We start from the raw sequence: 22,302 nt of genomic DNA on the forward strand, positions 1-22,302 counted from the left end.
TATATACTTTATAAACTTCCCATTAAGTACAAGTATGACAGTAAAGCTTGTGAATGGTGTCATCAACTATGATTTATTAAGAAATAATAAACATTTTGAATTACACCTTTCAAAATTTTAATATTAAAATTCTTTTTTTTTCTACCCTTAAAAACAGTTTATAATTTTCTGAGAAATTTTTCATTGTATCCTGAGACTTTCTCGGGCATATGAGGAAATATTGATTGAACAAGTTAAAGGGTAAAACTCTTTCTGCTTGAAATCGGTAATCAGCTTTGAAAATTTATGTGTTTTTTTTTATCTTGTGTTTTATGTTGAATTGTTTTCTGTCTCATTTGATGTCTTGAGAGCTCGTGTAAACCCGAATGTAAACCTGCCATAATTTTTTGAAAAACTGTTTAAATATATTTTTTTATCAATCTGCTTTATTTGAGTTTCGAAAGTGAACCCTTACATTTCGATTAACATTTATGCATTAAGTTACAGTTTGCAGTGATAGCGTGACCAAGCCACTTGACCCACTTTTATTATGAACTAATTGCTAAATTGGCTATTTCACCTGAATGCTTTCAAAATTAATGAAATTATTTATATATGGACGTCATACAATGCTTTGATACTTCAAACTCATTTGAACAAAAAGTTCTAGTTCAGAATGCCTTAAATATATCCAAATTATTAATATCAAATCTTGACAGAATAATAGTTTTCTTAAAGACCTCAGCTCTAAAGATGAATAAGCCGCCAGGTATTGACGTAAAATTAGATGAATATCTCCAGATTTATTTCTGTATTGTCAGTGTGATTCTTAGGCTTTTTGAACTTTTCATTCTTTGTTGACTTCCTTGTGTGAGGTTTAATTTGTATGTTTGTGTGCTATTGAAGTTTGATACATCCTCCATATACTGACAAGTATGAAGCGAGCTTCTTTATAAGTAATAAAAAGCTTTTAACTTTTCTCAGAGGGTTATGGAATTTCACCAGTTCTTGGACAAGCATCATTGTGAAACACCACAATTTTTTTTTTCGGAAGAAATAAATAAATGAGTGCTTTTTGTTTTGCTATAGTAAAACAGAGAGACTATTAAAATGGCAGTTTATGAACTTTATTGTCAGACCTTGTAATGTTCATTATGTGCATATTTTGCAATCTATTAATAATTTTGTTCAAAGGGTGCTTTAAATAGTATGCTAATAATTTTTGTACATACATTTTTTTTTTATTGTAGATTGGAAGATTTAAATGAAAATATTCAATTAATTTTCTATCTTTTTTATACTTTAATTATAATTTAACATCAGTTAATCAAATAAAATTTTAAAGAGGAAATTGTTTATATTTTTCATGCAAGAGTATAACAGCAATTCAGGAAAACTTCAAAAATTTAGTAATTACTTATAAAAAATTTATTAAGATCATGTCTTAACAATTATATGTCTCTTAAAACAGATTTATGAAAAATGGGTAAGAACAAATATGCATTGATTTACAGTTTACCAAGTATGCATATAAAATAAATAAACTATCATTTGTTGGTATTACTTTACCTCAGTTTCTCTTAAACTGTGCTAAGTTCATAGAGAAAAACACTAGCAGTAAGTTCCAGAAAATTAATTATCTCCTCATTATTGTTTGGAAAAAAAGAACTTCATAAGAAGAATCATATGCTAATATATCTCCTGGTAGTCTCTATGCTCTGTCCAGACCATCTGAGCGGACGACAAACAATTACTGTTTTCTACAGTCTTTGTTAGTAATAAGGATTTATATTGAGGTAATTGATAACAATTAATGAGATTTTGCAAAATAGTAATAATGAATAAAATATGAGATGAGTTCGCAAGAAAACACATAATTAAATAAAAATACTGGAAGATTGTTGATTGACCGTGTGTTATCGATAAATGAAGTATGGTCCGGGTGCGGTCAAATTAAACTCAAATAGTAAATGGGTGTACTATTTTTATTTGAGCCAATGTTTCACCCCACGTTGCAAGGCTTCGTCAGGGCTAAAAAAGATACAAAAACTTGACATAGTTACAAAATTAGTCCACTAATTTTTTTTTTGTAACTATGTCAAGTGTTTGTATCTTTTTTAGCCCTGACGAAGCCCTGCAATGTAGGGCGAAACATTGGCTCAAATAAAAATAGTACATAATGTTACTATTTGAGTTTCATTTGACTGCACCCGGACCATATTCCATTTATTTAAATAAAAATACATCGAAGTAGATTAATGATTATTTTGATGTAAACAGAAAAACGGAACAATAGTTTATCGAGTATTTGAACAAAAAAAAAGATAAATATTTACTGGAATATTATTGATTGACCGGGTGTATAGATGAATGGAATATGGTCCGGGTGCGGTCAAAAAAACTCAAATAGTAGATGGGTACACTATTTTTATACTTTATTACTATTTAATAAAAATAGTATAGCATTTACTATTTGAGTTTTTTGACCGCATCCGGACCATATTCCATTCATATAAATATTTAATTGGGGAGAAATTTAGAAAGTAATCTAAGTATTTGGAGGAAGTGCACTTGAAAAAAGTGTTTCCTCTAAGAAAGAGGAAGGTCAAGGAAAGGACCTCTTTTTTTTTTTTACATACTTATATTGAGGCCATCAAGGGAAAACAGTTTTAAAACAAATTTTCATCAGGGAAAACCTCAAAATTGTCAAACTTCTCGATTATCCTTTACCTTTGTGGAGAAAACATTTAATGAAAAACCTGGACTATTTCAATGATCTCGGTCCATTAGATATGAATCTATAAGAATTTTTAATTTTTTGGTGCGAACCTCTTTAAAATAATAGTCTTTGCCAATCATATGGATCCCAATTCGCAAATAAAATGAAAAAACATAAACTGGCTTCCCATGAATTTGAGAGTTTAGACAGTTAAATATTATTATTATTAACTTTCAAAGCCTTCATCGTGTATGAAGGAAACATTACCCTATTAATGTCTCCAGGTCTTACTTAATAAATTTTACTAAGCACCCAATTTTGGTGCCACATTCCATTAGAAGCTCTACTGCTAAAAGAAGCCCTGTTAGTATCTTTTAATATACCAAAATAACTAAAAAACAAAAGGTTTACTGAAAAAATTATGCAGGAGAAGGATGTTCAGTGTATTTAAGTCATAAAGCAACTGAACTGATGATAATTCCTACTTCTAAACCACAATGAAAATCAGAAAGGATATAATATTAGTTTCAAAAGTGTTTATGTAATGGTAATATATCCAAGGACATTCCCAGGACAAAAACTAGGGGAGGGATAAGCAATGGTCGTTCAGGTTTTGACATTTCAGCATGGAAAAGGCGAAGGAAACCAATATTTTAAGAAAAATTATTACAATTATTTTATTAGAAAGAGTTATTACAATTATTTATTTTTTAAAAAAATTAATAATTTTTTAACTTTTAGGGAGACAGCTGCCCAAGAATTTCAGATCATTTGTGATATTCAGAATTATTACATGAGGATTCCTTATTATATTAATTATAAATATATAAAACATACACTTCATTATTACTGGAGTAGGAAGGGGCGGTAATGGGGAGTCCTTTGGATTGTCGTACACCTCCTGTCAGACACTGTGTTTTTTTTCTATCCGGCTTTTAAACTATGTTTTCATTCTCTCATTTTAATACTTTTTTCAAACCATAATTAAAGGCATTTCTGTTTGGCCACTGCATGAAGATACTATGCAGTGGTGTAGTGGTGCAGGAATGGCGTTCCCACTTTTTCCAAAAATCCTATGTATTAATGAGGGATCCGCGTTTTTTTACGAGTTATACCCAACGATTGGGTTTCAATGATCTTAAATAGCTGTCATATAAATTAACACAGACTTTAAGGCTAAAAATTAGGTGAGAATTTCAGAAACCACCTTGTAAAGGGGTAGGGGCATTCTGGATTCAATTTGCAGAAGATGGTTAGCGTTCCCTCACTAGAAAATTTATGACTACACCACTAATAATACGCTACTTGGTAGGAATGAATTTTTGTAGCTTGAAATTCATTATTGAGATTTTAGGAAGTGACATCAGTGCATCTTCTGGTAATGACCCGTAAATAAGATTGTAAAGATTTTGGAAAAAAAAAATTAATTTCTATTTATTTATTTTTATGTCCTTCCCAGTTTTTCTTGCAATATGCATATTATTGCGTTCTAATTTTTATATTTATTCCCTTGCTGATTTATATACAATGTGAATCCGATCATAAACGACATAAATAAAAACAATACACTTAAATAAATAAATGATAAAGGATTAAGGAATAATTGAAAACCAAAAGAAGTAATGCCAAATTATTTAATAATCTCCAACATTAACAATGTATACAATACATGTAAAAGAAAATTATTAAGCTTAGAATACAAAATTAAGCACATTAACTAAATCTATGCAGTTTATACAAGAAAACAATTCAAATATCGCAGTCCACGGTGCTTCATAAACAATCCATTAATCAGAAAAATATATCTATATTCAATACAGAAAGAAAAAATTGCTAGAATAAAATATACTATTTATGTAATAGATTTTTTAAAGTCTTTCTCACTAAACCAAGTGTTACCTAATTATCACAATGTGCATACCGATAACCAAGAACATATCTTAGCTAAATTAAGAAGGATTTTGATACCATAATCTAATTCAGAATTTTTAATAAAGGTCCATCTGTAAAAAATTAAGTTAGCAAAAGAAGAGAAATAAATTTTTATGGAAATAATATAAGGTTTTTAACATTTCCAATAACTCAAAAAGGTGGTAAGCACTTAAGACAAAAGTACTATTAATGAAAAAGTAATCACATCCTTCTAGAGCAGGCAATAAGGCAATTATAAAGATATGTATATATTTTTTTCTTCAGGATATCTAAAATTTATACACAGGAAACTGTCTAAAAAGGTCTAAGGAGTAAACTTACTTAATCTATAAACTTTTTTTTTTTAAACGACGCAGCCAAAAATATAATTTGAAAAAAATACAAGTTTGAATAATTTTTAGTAATTAATAGATCAATATAAGATAAATTCAGATAAAGACAATATAATATTTATTTTAACATTATATACTAGTAGAACAAGTTAACATTTCACCTAATAACATTTAAGATCAACGAATAAATTATACGGAATAGAAACTTTTCACAAAAATACTATTGGTGCATTCAAAAAGTATAATTCAATAATAAAGACAGATAAAAAAATAAGTATTAAAAGGCAAAAATATTTGTAAATATATTATTATTTTAAATATAACATTTAATGAATAATACAGCGAATTTTGAAATTTAAGATCTAGAACAATTGATTAAAATGAAAGCACCTACCTCCCTTCGTATAACAGATCTAGATATGGCATCACAATTTTCAAATATCATAATTTTCTTAGGTGATTATTAAAATATACCTACATATATATAATAAAATATATATATTCAAGCTTATAAGCACCTTTGTATGACATAAACTCTATTTGGTAACTTCTAATTTACAACTATTATAGTGGACAACTATAACTAAGTCTTAAATACAGTATCAAGACTTAAAATTTCTGCGAAAACTAAATGATAAAATCACAATAAGTTATATTTATTTATAAATTTAAGAAAACAGATTATTTCATTTTAGTACCTTTTGATTTTTAACTTTAAATACCATTCGCCAACCATTTTATATGGTAACATTAAAACTGAAGGTATTTTTACATGTTGTACAGTTACAAAAACAAGTTAAAAAAAAGTTACATTAAAAAAATTTTGTTTTTCTTTAACACCAAGTAAATAACTAATTAAGTATTTGAATCCTCTATAAACGATAAGAACAAATAAATCAGTCACATTCACAAAGCATTTCCATCAATAAAAATTTAATATAACAATAATATAAGTAAGCATATAAATAAACGATGGTGTCATCAACGATAAAATGAATCCTATTTTAATATTTAATTAAGTATTCAACAGAAAAAAGAAAGAAAAATTGTTTAACGTTTTGATTCTAAATACTTTTATAAAAAAAATTATAAACACAGATGTTCATATTCAAATTTTAGGGAATAGTTTTTAACAAAAATCCAGAAAATTTGGGTAGGTATATACTTATGGGTTAAGGTATATGCCCATAATCATGTAAAAGTTATGGGAACCTAGCAAATAGATTTTAACTCATTTAAATAAATTCTAATGCTCACAAGCTATACTGTACAAGTTCCTAGAAATATGGTCTATAATAAAGAAACTTCAGCGTACTGCTGAAAATATGGCAAAATGAAAAAAATTACATTCACACGATCATAAGTTTTTCAAACTAAAATAATACAAAAAATTAAAGTAAATTGATAAAAACCCAACATCTATATTCTTAATAACCATGTATCATTCATGAATGACTCATTTGTTTTATGAATAATAAACATTTTCTTTTCAGTCATTATTACTAACTCTATGGTAAATAATAAATATCAGAAAGTTAATACTGACCTCAATGGAATTTTAAAAATAATTAACTGAATAAAGTGATGACTATAAAATTTAGAGGAAGTATCAAGCATAATATAAATATGCGTTTTTCAATAAACTGAGGATAAGATTATTATCATCGGTTTCAAATTGGTAATTTAATTTTAACTTAAGGCAACTGTGCAGCTAAACCTACTGGGATTTATTTATTAATTATTAATTTAAAATCATAACTTTACCCAACTAGCAAATAATAAAGAAATGTTACAGGTCGAAAAATATTACCAATAACCAGTATACTTAGTAAGTACTGACAATAATTACAAAGAAAAAAAGAATTAAATTATCTTAATTCACAGCACAAATGTGGTATATTGAACATGATTTATGATTGCTGATAATGAAAATAAGAGGATTTCTAACAATATTACATCTAACTATCCAATTTTATTAAATAAAATATATAAAATGCAGAGTTAATATAAATGCGTAAAATATCAATTGAATAATATAAAATTACCATTCAGTGAATTGAATATTATATTAATTTATATATGTTCCAGCTCTTTTGAGAATTCTTCAAAAAAATGAGTACCTAAAAAACTACTGCATACAAAAATACTAAGACAAGAATTACTTAATAGTAAAAACCATAAACTACTAGAAAATTGACGATACTTATTAAACAATGTAATGAAATAATTTAACTAAAATAATTATTTTGACCAAAAATTCAGTTAATAATAAATGCATATAAAATTTATTTGATGATTATTCACTTCTAGGTTCAAAGATTAAGTAAAATTACCAAATAACAAATTATTTAAAACATGATACATAACTTCATCAACATTAAATATATAAAAAAAAATTTCATTTTTTTTCTTTCTTTTTTACGATGAAGTGATGTTATGAAAATACATATAAATACAAATATTACAGAAAGAAAACTTAGATATTAATTGGAAAAAAAATAATATCCAGCTATGCTTAAATATATATATTTAAGGAATAAGATAGATGGAGACTGAATGCAAAAAAAAAAATTTAAATTAGATATAACTAGTAAACAAATTTATAAATAATTTCATGTTTCAATCCTAATAACAACACTAAATGAAGCTTGTTAGGCAAACATAAATTTCAAAACAACTTAAAATATAGGAACATACTACTTGAAACCGTAAATCTCTGACTTCTTTGATGTTTAAATTACACTGTAATTTTAAATTTCAAAACCTAATATTCATAACAATGCTTAAATCTATAGATCAATCAACATCATAAAATCTGACTGTATTAATTGAATATATTTTCACAATTGAACAGTCCAATGAGTGATTATATATTAAAAAATATATATATATTAATAGATAATCTACAAATAGAAAAAGCAACAAAATTAACTACCAATGAATCACACTTAAAAGAACACAACCTCAAATAATAAATCTATAACTATTAAACATATACTGTTCTAAAGATCGAAAAAGCTATTAAAATAATTTCTTTAAGTCTTTTCTGTTCTAAATATTCTAAAATAAATAATAGAAATGGTTTAAACATTCTCCTTATTATCACAGATATTTTTATACTTATTACAATACATCCTTATTAAAAAATTAAATATTCGTTTTCAACAGACTATAACAAGGTCATGCCCAATTTTCTACTTCACGTTTTCATTCAATAAATACTTAGAACGAGCATTATAATTATTGGCACTGCTATTATTTAAGATCAAAATGCAATAAATAAATATAGAAACCTACGTAAGAAACAGATTATTCAGAAATTAAAGATACAATATAATTGAAAAAAATAAAGCACATATTTCATTACATATAATGAGTGGACTTTAATCGATAACTGGATTTCTTTGATTGAAATAAGAATTTTCAGTTTAAATAGATCAAAAACTTCTAGCTGTTTACAAATAAGTAAATGAACACATAGAAAATGTAAGTTGGTACTATAAAATAAAAGAGGTAAGATTTGCGTAAAGAGGAGAGGGTGATAACACAAGTAAATGACTGTAATAAATCAATTTGTTATGGTCACTGGCTGATGTTACAAAACTGATATGAATTTCAAAACATTAAGAGAACAAAGTGTTAGGCAATTTATGTTTTTGATTGACAAAAAGAATCATTTTGTATTTGCTTAATATATTATTGGATATAATTTCAAAAGGAGGGCTTTGATGGGTAGGAATAATAAGAGGAAAGAGAGATTTGTTAATTAGCATAGTAATAAGAAATAAAATTTTGCTCCCACAAAGAACCAATGAACAAGAGAAAGAAGCAGTGACATCATAATTATGAAACAAGGTAGGTAGGTGTGTTACAAGGCAGGAATCAATAAGTTGGTTCATAAAACAATATTTAAAAGTAAAATAAATGAGTTACAGAGGTTTTTTTTTTTTTTTTAAATGACTACAAAATTTTTGTGCCTTGTATCTTTACTTTCCCAATACTCCTCATAAAATTTATATACATCAAATTGAGTTACATTTTCTACAGTTTTATAAAGCCATAGTATAATTGTAATTTCCATTTCTAGAAAATTACTCTAGTTTAAGAATATGACTTTCCTAACGACAACAGATCTATCATCACAAAAATGTCAACTGACTACGGATGCAATTTAAACCCATGAGTTAAGTCAATGACATGGATTTAAGGGCTTTGGTTTTATGGTTGGAGGTTTGATTCTAGTAGTACAGTTGTTCCTCATATTCCAAACTTGACGTAGCTCTTGTGGATTCAAATGGTGATTAGTAACCATTTCAGTATCACATCCTATTCCAAAATGCTCATAAGAAAAACCAGGATGATTTCGAGGTGTGATTCCTGCTTTTGCAGCACAGATTCCTAAAAAAAAAAATCTTTCGATTAATAATTTTTTCCTCCTCATAATTACTTTTTTTTTTTCCGGCCAAGACTCCCATTGGAGTCCTATACTGCCTAACCATGGTTGGGGGTCAAAGTTCTTCATTTTGTGGGACCACCACGCAATGAAAAAAGTCGACGTCCCAGGCCGGATTCGAACCGGCACCGCCAATAAACATCAAATTGGTAAGACTGTGTATTAACCACTGAGCTATGGGCGGCCCTACTCATAATTACTTAATCTCCTTAGATTAACTTCATTTCATAAACCTTACCATAATTTCTTGGATCTTATGATAACCAACCCAGACCATGTCATTTTTCACTGCTTATAGCTTGAAGCACTTGCGGTTTAGACCACCATGTTAAAATTGCTAGTATTAGCATGAGACCCACCAACCAAGAAAGCCTCTACCATAGACCAAAGAACTAGGTGGAACTTTGAAAAAGCTGCTTGTGTCAAGCACACTGCTCTTTATAACAAAGAATCTAGTCTTAGATCTATTGAATGATGATGTTGATGGATCCTGCAAGAGATTGCAGAATGCTATTCTGGAGGTTGTGTGTCAGATAATACCCAAAGGTACGAACCTTTTTGAAGTGGGAAAGAGAAGATATAAACATAGCAGAGACAACAGGGACAACTGATGCCAAATTTGATCTTAAGTATAAAACATCACAAATGAAATTGAAAATTGAAGAAACCAAGCACCAGTCTGTCTAAAACTTCCTCCGATCCCTGAGCTTCTGTCAATATAGAAAGAAGACTCATAAATACAATGAGAGATCATGTCTCTTTGAGCCCTACAATGTGAGGAGTAAATTTCTTAAATCCAGCAATGATATTAGCAAACACCTAACAAGCAGGCTGTAAAAGTTCATAGGCTGACATATACATGGCATTTCTAGTATTAAATCCATATGATTTTTACTTAGCCCTAACATTCAAACGATATGTATGTAATTTGACAGCGGTCTAACTATTAGTTTGTGAGATATAGCATTTAGAGTGATGCAACTTTTGTTAGTTTGAAAAAAAAAATGGATAAAAAAGGAATTTCGTGAGTTAATAAAGCATTGCTTTTTGGCGGAAAAAAAACAAAAACTGTTGAAGCCAAGGCTTGGCTTGATAAACACTGTTCAGAATCTGCACCAGGAAAATCAACTGTTGAGAAGTGGTTTGTGAAATTTAAATGAAGCAAAATGAGCACTGAGGACTATCCACACAGTGGATATCAAAAAAGTCCACAAAATAATTTCGGATGAATGTAAAGTGAAGTTGATTGAGATAGCTGAGACTCTAAAGATATCAGAGGAACATGTTGGACATATTTGGGTAAGCAAAAGTTCTGTGCAAAGCGGGTGCCGTGCGAGCTCACAATCGACCAAAAAGAACAATAAATTGATTATTTTGAGCTGTGTTTGGAGCTGTTCTATCGTAATAAACCCCGATTTATTCTCCAAATCTGGCCCCTAATGACTTTTTCCTGTTCTCAGACCTCAAGAAAATAATCGCTAGAAAGAAATTTAGCACCAATGAAGAGGTAATCACCGAAAATTGAGCGTATTTTCAGGCTATAGACAAATCATTCTATAAAAATGGTATCAAAAAATTATGACCGCTATAAACGTTGTAATGCCCTCAAAGGCAACTATATTGAGTAATAAAATCAAATTTGATAAAAAAAAAAAAAATGGTTTCTATGTTAGCCTACAAACTTCTCAGCCCAACTGTTATGTGTTATGTCAACATTTTTTACCGGCAATAAATTATTAAGTCTATCCTTAGACAGCAAAAAAAAAAAACTGCTGCAAGAAAAAGCTTCTCAATATCAGTGGTTAATATGTAAATATAAATTACTGTCCTAATTCTGAAATTGAAAATTTATTTAGAAGACATCTTTGATCTCCAAACACTCAAAAACAAAATTACTAAGATATTAGTATTGAAGATAAATAAAGTCACGGAAAAGCAATTATTATTCACACTTGATAAAATAATATTAAGAAAAACTTGCCAGTTAAGTAAACATCTTCCAAGTGCATAAGTGGAGTTGATAAAGCTGCTCTATAAAGTTTTGAGGCAACATCTTGTGACATTAGATATCCTGTACCAGACACATAATTGGGATAAAATGGTTTCTGATATATATATCTTGGAGTATACCTGAACAGAAAAAAGAAAACAAAATAATTTGAAATTGGTTGGTTTCAAACTTTTTTTTTTAAACAATTTAGGTCAAAAATCCAACACTCACCACTTGTTAGTAGCATCCAGAATAGGTTTTGCTTTACAAATAAGTGTGCCAATTAAAACAGAATGGCTACTCAGTTTTGAAATGAGGGCGGATAAGTACTCTATATTTATAAACATATCATCATCTGTCTTCATCAATAATGTCGGGGACGGACACTTGCTAAGAAACCATTTGAGCATCATAACACTTTTCACAGTTAAGTTATTATAAGAATCTATGAAGTCTTCTTGAATTAAATCTTGAAACTCAGCATTCTCCTCTTCCACTAAAAGCTTTAAAAAAGATAATTTAGCAAGTAAATTTTAGATGAAGAAAATTAACAAGCTACTTTTAACAAGGATAATAGCATAAAAATATCCTATTCCAATTACTATTAAACTATTTTTAATATCCAGAAGATGAAACATCACTTTTTATTAGAATACATAAAAAAAATAAAATAAAGAGAGCATATGTATATATGGGAGCGCTATAGCTCAGTGGTAAGGTAATAACTTCAAGGACCCAGGTTCGAATTCAAATGTGGCAGAAAATTAGGTATTCTGTTACTTTAGTGGTGAGTAAACACTGTTCAGGAGACCTACAGGATCCACCCAGCCTCAAAAAGAGGGCACCTTTAATTGGAGAAAAATCTGGCGGTTGAGCGAGACTCTGACCAAATCATATCCTTGTGCAACTGTCGGTCTAGTACTAGTGATTCCTAACAAAGTACTAAATCTCTGACCTTTCATGGAATGTAATAATAATAATCCATTATTCCATCTTTATTTATTCTGGTACTCGTCTCTTTAGAATAATACTACAGGCATCGAAAATAAGCTTTAGAGCCTTTGAGAAAACCACAAAATTTAAAAAATAAAAATGAAATTACAAAACATAACTAAAATAATGAATTGGAAAAAAAATAAACAACTATAATTAATAGAATATGTAAAGTAAAAATAAAATAAAATCATAAATCATAAGGTGACTAACTTCTAATAAAATAAAATGAATAAGAATCAAATGCATATTAACTAAAAAAAATTACTGTTTACATACAAAAAAATCAAATGTAGAAGGAAAAAAAAAAGATAAAATAAAATCCTCTAACATATCATAAATCTTAAGGTATAATCTGATTAGATAAAATAAAAGGAAAGCAAACGAAGTAATGAACATTATATGAACATATATACATATTTAAATATTCTATATAAATATTATAAACATTCAATAATCTATTAAACTTTTAATTGTTATCCTTTGGGAATTGGGGGGACAGTAGGTGGTTGAAGAAACAGGATTTAAAGGTTGGAAGGGTACTAGAGCAACAAATGAAGGAGGGAATAGAATTCTATTGGAAGAAGAACGGATAAGGAAAGATCTGCTTAAGGCAGTGGTTCAATGGATAGTTACATATAAGTCAGAAGGTTATAAATGGATGTTACAAGAATGTATAATATGAATAAGAATGTAATACCCCAACAGCATCAGAAACAGTTCTAAATTGTTGAAGTAAATTATTTACATTGAAGAAATCATTTTTTCCTTAAATAATTGATCTTTCAGTTGATTGGAATAGGCTTTTCGCCATATGGTAAATACCAGACTAAATAGATGTGTGTCTCTACCCTTTCAGCAACTCAATCTATTTTTTTTAAACTCTAGCAAATAACATTGGTTCAAGTATAATAGAAAATTATGTATATTTTTAAAGAAACTTTTTACTATACTTAAGAGATAAATTCAACAACTTGGATGATTAAACGTAAGTAAAGCAAACTCTTGAACTAATTGAATAAAAAAAAAAAAAAACCAAAAACATTCATAAAAATTACCTGAGAGGTACTATTTTTTGAACAACCAAGCAAAAATGCCACTCTAAAATTTGATGTATTATAAGATCCCCAGGTTTCCCTTATGGCATTTCTCTGAGCAAAGTTTTCAGGGGCAGAAAATACAACTATTATCAAGTCAAACGATCCCTTACATATTCCTCTGCCACTGATGATACTGGTGTCGTTTTCCGGTACAACATAGATCTTGGTTTCACGAGTAATGTTTGCTTCCCAACCTACAACTATAAAAAAAATTTAAAGCAAATTAAAATATTATTGAAGAAAATTATTGTACGTAATATTTGTAAAAAAAAAAACTATAAAAACATTAGCAAAATGATGAAACAGGTAAACAAAATCCAAAGACATAGATGAACATATAATACAATTTCACTCTGAGTACTTTTTATCAATTATTATCCCCTTTACTTTACTATTCACAGCAAATTGTCTGAAATTATTTAATGAATTTCATCAAAACCATCATTTTATATGAAACCTATTCTCAATTAATGAATCGTTTCAAGATATATTTTGTGATACATAATTTGGTACAAAAAAAAAGATTTTAATAATCAATAACAATTATAGTAACTGTACCTGTAGGATAAACTCCATTATCGGTAGCAAATCCGGGATAATATAAGAGGAATGAAGGCTGACTTAAACACTTAAATACCTTTAACACTTCTCAGAAAAATTGAAATGTTAAAGGAAACCAACAAATAAGCCTCAGATATCAGACTAATGAATGGAAAACAACCCAGTAAATGAAAAAAGGTGTGTTTTTGCGACATGAAATGTTAGGATACTGTATAGAGCTGGTGCAAAAATCCAAGATGGAGATGTTAGGCATCCAAGAAGTCAGGTGGAAAACAAGTGGTAGAATCCAAAGTTGAATCTATTGTGTCCAACATACCTGGAGTGAAACTATCAGTATAAGCCCTGCAAAGAAAAATTTGATGTCTATTGGCGGTGCCGGTTCGATTCCGGCCTGGGACGTTGACTTTTTTCATTGAGTGCAAAATGAAGAACTTTGACCCCCAACCATGGTTAGGCAGTATAGAACTCCAATGGGAGTCTTGACCAAAAAAAAAAAAAAGAGATAGTGAAGGAAATAAAAGAAACTCTCCAGGCTGAAAACTCTAATGAAAATTCTTCTCTAGTCCACTATTTTCAATTTTTTAAGGATTCTAATGGAACCACCATATCAACATCAAACTAACTCAAACCTACACAAGGTTAACAATGCTATATCCTATCATAAATAGAAAATCCAAATTAAAATAGAAACAGCTATTATTATTTTTAAAACTATTCTCAGGCCACTGCTGAATGGCTCTGAAGTCTGGGGAATGGCATCCTTTAAGAAAAGGAAAAAATTACAATTCAAAATAAAGTTGTAAGAATTTCAGCGGAGACTCCTTTGTTTGTAAGAAACAGCCAATTGCATCGGGAATTACAAATAGAGACAATAGATAAACACATCAAAAAAAGGTTCATGAAGTTCTACTCCCAGTTACGACAGTTAAAGGAGCAGTGACCTACAACTTGGGAAACCCAACTAAAACCCGATGACTGAAGCCCAGGCTGCTGCAGGACATCCTGTTATAAGTTCTATATTTATCAGTTCTGTTATTGTCACTCTAAAATTTTAATTTTTTTTCTCTTCATCTTTTTCTTAAATTCACTTTGTTTTATTGTTTTATCTAATTTTTTTCCATTAAAAGTCAATTATTTATATTTTTAAATCCATAAATGTCATTGTTTTTGTTATTAACTTTACTTTTATCTTTTTTTAAAGAATTATTATTTAATCCATTTTTTTTATCTAAATTTTTTTTTCTTTATTTATAATATATACAGTTGGAGGTGTCTTTTGTATGGGACTATACCTCCCTATAAGCAATTGTTAAAAAAAAAAAATGTACCTCTTACATTGTTAATGTAAGGCCTGCCAGGCCGATCTAGGATTAAATAAATATTTAAAATAATTCTGACAGTAAATTAGATATTAACAGAAATTCAAGTTATGAGTTTTTTTTGGTCCAATTCATCCTGAATACAGATCGGTCACAAGCTATAAACAATTTTTTGTTTATATATTTTTTTTTTATTTTCCTACAATGGTAGAACGGTCTGGAAAATCGATAAGACCTGTAGAATAAAATTGTTTCAGAATTCAATTTCCCATAAGAAACCATAATTTTAATTGAGGTGTCATCATCATCATAGCCTAAACTAAGGATATAATTGGTTTAGGAAACTCAAATTATGACGACAGATTCTGACAAGAAGCTTAATTCTAAAAAAATTTGATTCTTTTTTAAATTTGAGGAACAGTTTACACACAGATTGTCAAAAAACCATAAGAAATCTCTTACAATGTTTGTCGATTTTCACCATCTGGGAACAGATAAAAAAATTGCTTATTAACAAATTGTCTTGTATTTTATTTTATTGACTATTAAAATCCCAAAACAAAAATACCCCATTCCTTTGGAAATTTCAAGGTTAACGGGATAAAACAAGCTCAAGGCTAACCCATTTATAAAGTCAGAATGACAAACTGACTTGCGCATTCCGTATCACAACAGAGCTCAGATAAAGTGAACTCTTGATTCTACTCCTCTTAAACATTACAACACAGAGCACAATAAGAAATAAAGAAAACTATAATCAATAAAAGTCCCCAAACATTGAAATATGCATCATGATCACTGGAAGGTCTCTCCATACACATTAAGAAATATGTTTGTTGAATAGAGTAGCACGGAAAATGGATATCTTCGAGCAGAAATTATTAAGACATACTGGGCCCAATAATCTCCCAAACAGAGAATGAAGTGGCCAGTGAAAAAATTATGAAATTTACCACATCCATGGTACTCTAAGGAATTCAACCAAATAAAAATTCAACGCCTAATATACAGCCCTCTTCAACACCTAGAATGTACAAATAATTCAATAAATTGGAAGTTTTTTAACCTCAAACATTTTTTATTGAATTGACTTACCAGACTTCCTAAAGAGAAAATCCAGAATAGTAAAAATAATTTTTATATTAATTTTTTTTTTTTTAAGTTATACTGAACCAAGTCAATTTAATAGAATTCCCCAATATACCTAATCTGTTTGAATATTCATGGGTTAGTCAAATGATATTAAATTAGACTAATTAAGTTTTGTCAATGACAGATCACACTACTGGCATAAACTAGCTATGCAAGCAAATTTTATTAATTTTTAATTCAATTGACTTGGTTCAATAGAACTTGAAGAATTAGAAGAAATGTATAAATAAACAAAAATGAAAGCAATTTGAGTCTCATTCAACATAACTTATTATTAGATTTTAAAAGCCAAAAATACTAATCCTGAAATATCAAAATATAACATATGAATTGAATACTATTGTTTATATTATAATATGTTCGCAAATAACGAATAAAAGTTAACATAATATGATGGAAGGTCAGGAGGTGAAACTGCCTAAAATATAAAATATTTATCAAAATATAAAAGCATCACTTTTGGACTTTTAAGTCAAAATTTGTACAGAAAAACACACCTCTCCTCATCATTGAAATATAAATAAATACCTTGTTTCGGCAATGGAGTCATTCGTTGAGGAGTGTTGATGATGATCAAAATACAGAATATTAAAACTATAATAAATAAATTCCACACAAACCGCCTCCCACCAGCTGTAAACATCTGAAAAGTGATTTTTCAAATTAAAATTCTAAAATCCAATTTTATAATTAAAAATCAATTGAAAGCTATTTGTAATAATTTATACTTTGCTTATATCAGAAAAAAAAAATCTGTATAGTGTTTATACATCTAGAAGTAACAGAATCACATGTAACAAAGATTAAAATGTTAATTTATAAATCAGTATTCAGAGGACTACACTAAGGATTAAAAAAAAGGATTATTTTGATTAGGAAAATCTATTGGTTATGCTCTTAATCTTCAAATAAAACATATCTCCTCAGAAGATTAAACCAAGACCAAGGTTGCAAAGGTCAGTAACAATCTTCAGAAAAAAAGAGAAATCAATGAGGTAGAAATAATTTAAACAAAATCCTCTCAAATAATCACAATCAAACGTTCTGTGAATTATCGCCATCAAATTTACTGAAAAAATTAGTTGCCAGTAGTGAAAAGTAACTATGACACTAACCATAGTAAAATATGTGAAAGAAATTATTGGGTTTATTCTTAATCTTTCAATGATACAAATGAGCATCGAAGATTAATTCAATATTGAAACTATAAAATCAAATAAATTAGGAGTAACCGGCAGTTGAAGTATCTGTTCATGTCTAAAACCATCAATTATAATAACATTAAAATATAACTCAAGAAATAATTGGATTTTTAAAGAAATAGATATTTACAACCACTAAAATCAATGCTTAACTCATAATAAATAATACAGCTGAAAAATAAACAATGGTATGTAAAACCTGTCACCAAAAAATGGAACTATTAACAGTAATTATCACTGAGCTAATTAGTAATACGGAAATGTTTTATATCATTTACAAATGTATCTCTTACAATAAAAAAAAAATTTTTTAAATGGACGTGAAAACAAAATATCAGCACAACTTAGAAAACAAATTTTTGTCTATATTTTTGTAAATACCTTAAGGTGTGAAAACTTCTCAGTTTCAATGTCTTGTATCATCTTAAAAACGTTTTATACAGTTATATTATGATGAATAGTAGGGGAAATGAATATATTCAAGAACTAATTGAGAGAAAATAATATAAAAAACTGCTGCATTCAAATTCTTATGCTAAAAAGTTGCACTAATGAGCACAGTTTCGAACAAAGGCAGTAAATAAATATACAATTTTAAACAGTATCAACACTAACCAAAACCACTAACATATTTTTTTAAAGGATAAAAAAACAAAAACAATATTATTATCCTAAATGTTTAAATGAAAAACATAACCTTTACCTTCATACCTTGATAATGTTTGTTGCATTGTTTAACACCCACGAATTATATAAACAAAAATGACAACAAAAAATGTTTTTAAGTTTTGTAATAAACAATAAGAAAAAGATTGCGCCCCCACATAGTAGGGCCAGGAAGGTAACTAGGGTTATGAAGTGAGATGATCGTAACCCGAACTTCTTAACTGCACTCTTGGTTCTTCATTAGCATATTTCAGAGAAAAACTTCTTTAGCAAGTAAATAACTATCGAAAATCTAAAGGAAGCTTTAAACAATTTCAATACAAGTTTTAAGTTATTTTTCTTAAATACTACATTTTTTAGTTGTTTTTTTTTCGGCCACAAGACTCCCATTGGAGGCCTATACTGCCTAACCATAGTTGGGGGTCAATGAAAAAAGTCAACGTCCCAAAGGCCGGATTCGAACCGGCACCGCCACCAATAGACATCAAATTGGTAAGACTGTGTCTTAACCACTGAGCTATGGGCGGCCCCCTCTTTTTTTAGTTTTATCACTTATTCTTCATCTTCATATTTGTTTCATGTGCTTAAAATATATTAATTTTTGTTCTTCTACCCGCCGATCGTATCTCCTTGTTTTGTAGGTCTCTGTAATAGTCCTCACGTAGACACGTCACTTCGGTTGCATAAAGGTCCCTAAAGTTTTTTCCTCGATCTCCTTAGAAACATCACATCAGCGTCCGCAACACGGCTTAGTAACCTCTCCTTTAGAATTCAGCTCTCCATTTGTCTCTTTTCAATTACTCCTGCAGAAGTCGTTCGAAGTCTTCGACATCCTGATGTTCGCAAATGTAAGAAACTGCACAACGACAGGATGTATGTTTCATGGGCCAATTCACATCCATATTTTGCAAATGGAGGCTATCCCATGCAAGCTCATAATTAATAGAGGTGGGTCCAGAAAGACCCTTTTTCATTTCTTTCAGCATGTGAACACTACATTTATGTTCCGATCACGGTTAGAGGAATTTCCTCAGGATGAAGATTTGATCCTGAGTCCGCCTGTTTGACCTAAGATTACTTACGTTCTTCCAACAGGTCAGGCTTCACCTCCTTCTTATGATCTTAACTGGCGATATAACGAGCGTATATACTCTTTAAAGCACGTTTGAAAGGCAAATAAGTCTGTGGTTGAAATTATTTTTTTGACTTACTTTCTTGTGTAGATTATAACATTGGTTACTGGAACCATCTTCCCTCCGACCTACGTGGAAGCCCCCCACGTAGCTCGGAGGTAAGAAAACCGGTACGAGGGTCTCCCTCGGGCCCGCCACCCATTCGGGCAATAAGGGACTTGTTCCCAAATGGCACAATGGGTGCGGCCTGCACGGCGTCGTATTAGAGGCGGTACCAGGATCGCTCTCGAGCGTTGCCTGGAGTAGACGTAGTAGTCGTGTGTTACTGAGACCATCTGTGGATTGCCAGGTAATCTGGTCAAACACCATGGTTGGAATCAGGCTCGATAGTAGGCGTCCCATTCCTTAATCTCTCTTGATGGCGAGACAGTAAAGAAGTAAGGTGATGAAGGCCTTCGAGCTAGTACGCCTTTCTTCGTTTCTGTCTCGCCTCCATCGTTCCCACTGTCTAGATTATAACGTTGTAAGAGGGATTCTTCTTTCTCTTTGGAAAATTTTTTAGTGCTTCCACTAACTCTGTATGTTGTATATTCAAGAAATTTCGGGCGTTATTGTCTCGGTGATATACTAATATCTATATACAATAAATATATTTATTTATCACAGATATCCATGTACCATATGTATATGAATATCAACATATACCACTGATATTTATACACCACTGGTTAAAACATGGTAAATCATGTCACATGTACCATTTGCTTAATAAAGCCTAGTTTACAGTATTCTTTATTTCATTATATCAATGTATTAAATTAAATAAATTAAATTGGTCGTTCGTGATGGAGAAGCTTCTTTGGCCAGAAAGACTATCAATCTCACTAGAGAATAACAATGCAGCAATCGCGAACATTCTAAAATTTCATTCTATCAGCCAATGTAACCACAGATTCAGGTAAGCTTAAATTATAAATCAACTTTATTGCACCATCAGTAGGTGAATACTTCAGTGACGTCGGTACGTACAATGAAACAAGTGAAACTCTGAAACGAGTTTACGTTAAAAGAATAAGTGAAGTATTTCTTAGGCATAAACTTAAAACTCGACGTCAGGAGTCTGGAGAATTCACAGAAAAATACTGAGAGACCTTGAGGCGCTTTGCGAAGGATTATACTTTTATCGCGGTCACTGCTGAGGTCAACTGGGACGGTTTATAGATGGTTTGTTATCTTCACAAATTCGTCTAAGACTTCTGAAAAACAACACTCTTACTCTTTCAGACGCTCATCAGCACACGAGGTCAATAAAACTAGGCAAGGAACAGTCTCGGGTCAATAACCACCCAGTCCAGGTAAACGAAGCCTTAGTGTAGGTAGTTCTTCACCTCAAAGTGATGAAAGGCTAAGACAGGTTTCGCAGTGATATCTCGAAAGGCTACTGCGCAGCTCATAAGCATAATCAGATCGTCTGCCCAGCGAGAGATGCGGAGTAGTGCAAATAGGTTTTTAGGTAAAAACATTCTAAAATAAGTCAATTCAATCGAGAAAGTTAAATTGTTCTAATTGTGTAGCATCAATGCTCCCGTGTCTTTCTAAAGCTGTCGTGCAGGTCAAAGTCAATATCCTCGATGCATAGGACCTGATTGATACAGGAAGCTTGTCTAACTTCACCAAATAAAGTTTTTCGAGGAGGCAGCAAATACCTTTAAGACTATGTAAATTTGAACAGGTATCTAATCCATTACTAAGCAGAGCAGTGTAGCTCTGGCTTTCCAAGATCATTTTTACGAGGACGTCATCTTCAGCGTTTCACCCGATCTGTGTGTATCTGCATCATAATTGGCCATTACATTCTCAAATGTCATTCAAGTTTAGAGGTAAAATTCGGTGGTGGAAAGGTCTCAATCATAGTATCGAGTCTGACACCCGCTAATATAAGAAAAGCTCTTTGTTGTGACTTCCTTTAGGTTTTCCTTGGAGACCTAGGGTAACCTCCATGTTCCCTCCTGGTATTGTAACATGTGTTGTTGTAATAAAAAAGTCCGTTAATGTGTTTAGTGTGTTTTGCTTCCGAATAATCCACAATGATCGTTGATCATAAGGTTTAGTCCCTGAAGGCGTAATTCGTTTCAGGAACTAACATTTGGCGACGAGATCAAAGAACCCGCGAGTGTTAAGTATTATCGCGACCCCACAGTAAACTACGACAACAAGATGTCTAGGTTACAAGGTATTTTTTTCGAAGAAACAGGCGATTTTAACGTTTTTCATACAAAACTGAAAAACTATTTCATCAGGGAAGACATCAATGACGTGGATAAAAAGAAAGCCACCCTCCTCACAGTAATTTCGGACTCGATAGTACAGCTACTTGAGAGTTTGTGTATGCCTGATAATTTGGACGAGGTGAAGTATGGGACATTGATTAATCTATTACAGGAACATTATGCACCCTCTAAATCATACTTCAGCCAACGACATTTATTTTATTGCGCCACCAAACACCCTGATGAAACGGCTCGGGAATGGGCCGCCCGACTTAAAACTATAGCTGCTCAGTGTAAATTTGGGGATGAAATTGCTATTCTTCTAAGGGACAAATTTGTGTCCGGTTATGGCGAAGGCCCTGTCCAAGATAGGTTATTTGAGGAGGACGCATCGCTCCCAACATTGACATTAAAAAGTGTTGTGGACATTGCATCTGGAAAGGAAGCTGCCTACGAAGAACGCAAACAAAGAGTCAGCCTCCAAGTCAAGCCCGAATCAGG

The 22,302-nt window shown here is 30.5% G+C and overlaps 2 protein-coding genes across 7 annotated transcripts in view; one reads left to right on the top strand and one right to left on the bottom strand.

Annotated features, from left to right (window-relative positions):
• Positions 1-4,318: 4,318 nt before the first annotated feature.
• LOC106681718 (beta-1,3-galactosyltransferase 1) lies at positions 4,319-18,630 on the bottom strand. 5 transcript variants are annotated; one of them, XM_014422185.2, is made up of 6 exons: positions 18,436-18,630; positions 17,059-17,173; positions 13,457-13,698; positions 11,637-11,908; positions 11,397-11,545; positions 4,319-9,360 (listed from the first exon to the last, which is right to left on the bottom strand). In XM_014422185.2, exons 1-6 carry the CDS (start codon positions 18,439-18,441, stop codon positions 9,152-9,154), a joined length of 993 nt encoding a protein of 330 aa, XP_014277671.1. In that variant the 5' UTR covers positions 18,442-18,630; the 3' UTR covers positions 4,319-9,151. The 5 variants fall into 5 exon arrangements, with proteins under 5 accessions (XP_014277671.1, XP_014277672.1, XP_014277670.1 ...); XM_014422186.3 differs by having other exon boundaries at positions 18,444-18,628; XM_014422184.3 differs by lacking the exon at positions 18,436-18,630 and adding an exon at positions 18,114-18,313.
• Positions 18,631-20,312: 1,682 nt separating this feature from the next.
• The window catches only part of LOC106681710 (beta-1,3-galactosyltransferase 1), a 49,288-nt gene continuing 47,298 nt past the window's right edge, over positions 20,313-22,302 (top strand). For both annotated transcript variants that reach the window (XM_067046469.1, XM_067046468.1), the window contains exon 1: positions 20,313-20,489. The gene's annotated coding sequence lies outside the window, so the exon portion shown is untranslated. The remainder of the gene's footprint in view (positions 20,490-22,302) is intronic.

Source organism: Halyomorpha halys, unplaced genomic scaffold (assembly GCF_000696795.3).
Source record: "Halyomorpha halys isolate HHAL.00 unplaced genomic scaffold, Hhal_1.1 Scaffold361.1, whole genome shotgun sequence".
Taxonomy (NCBI): Eukaryota; Metazoa; Arthropoda; class Insecta; order Hemiptera; family Pentatomidae; genus Halyomorpha; species Halyomorpha halys.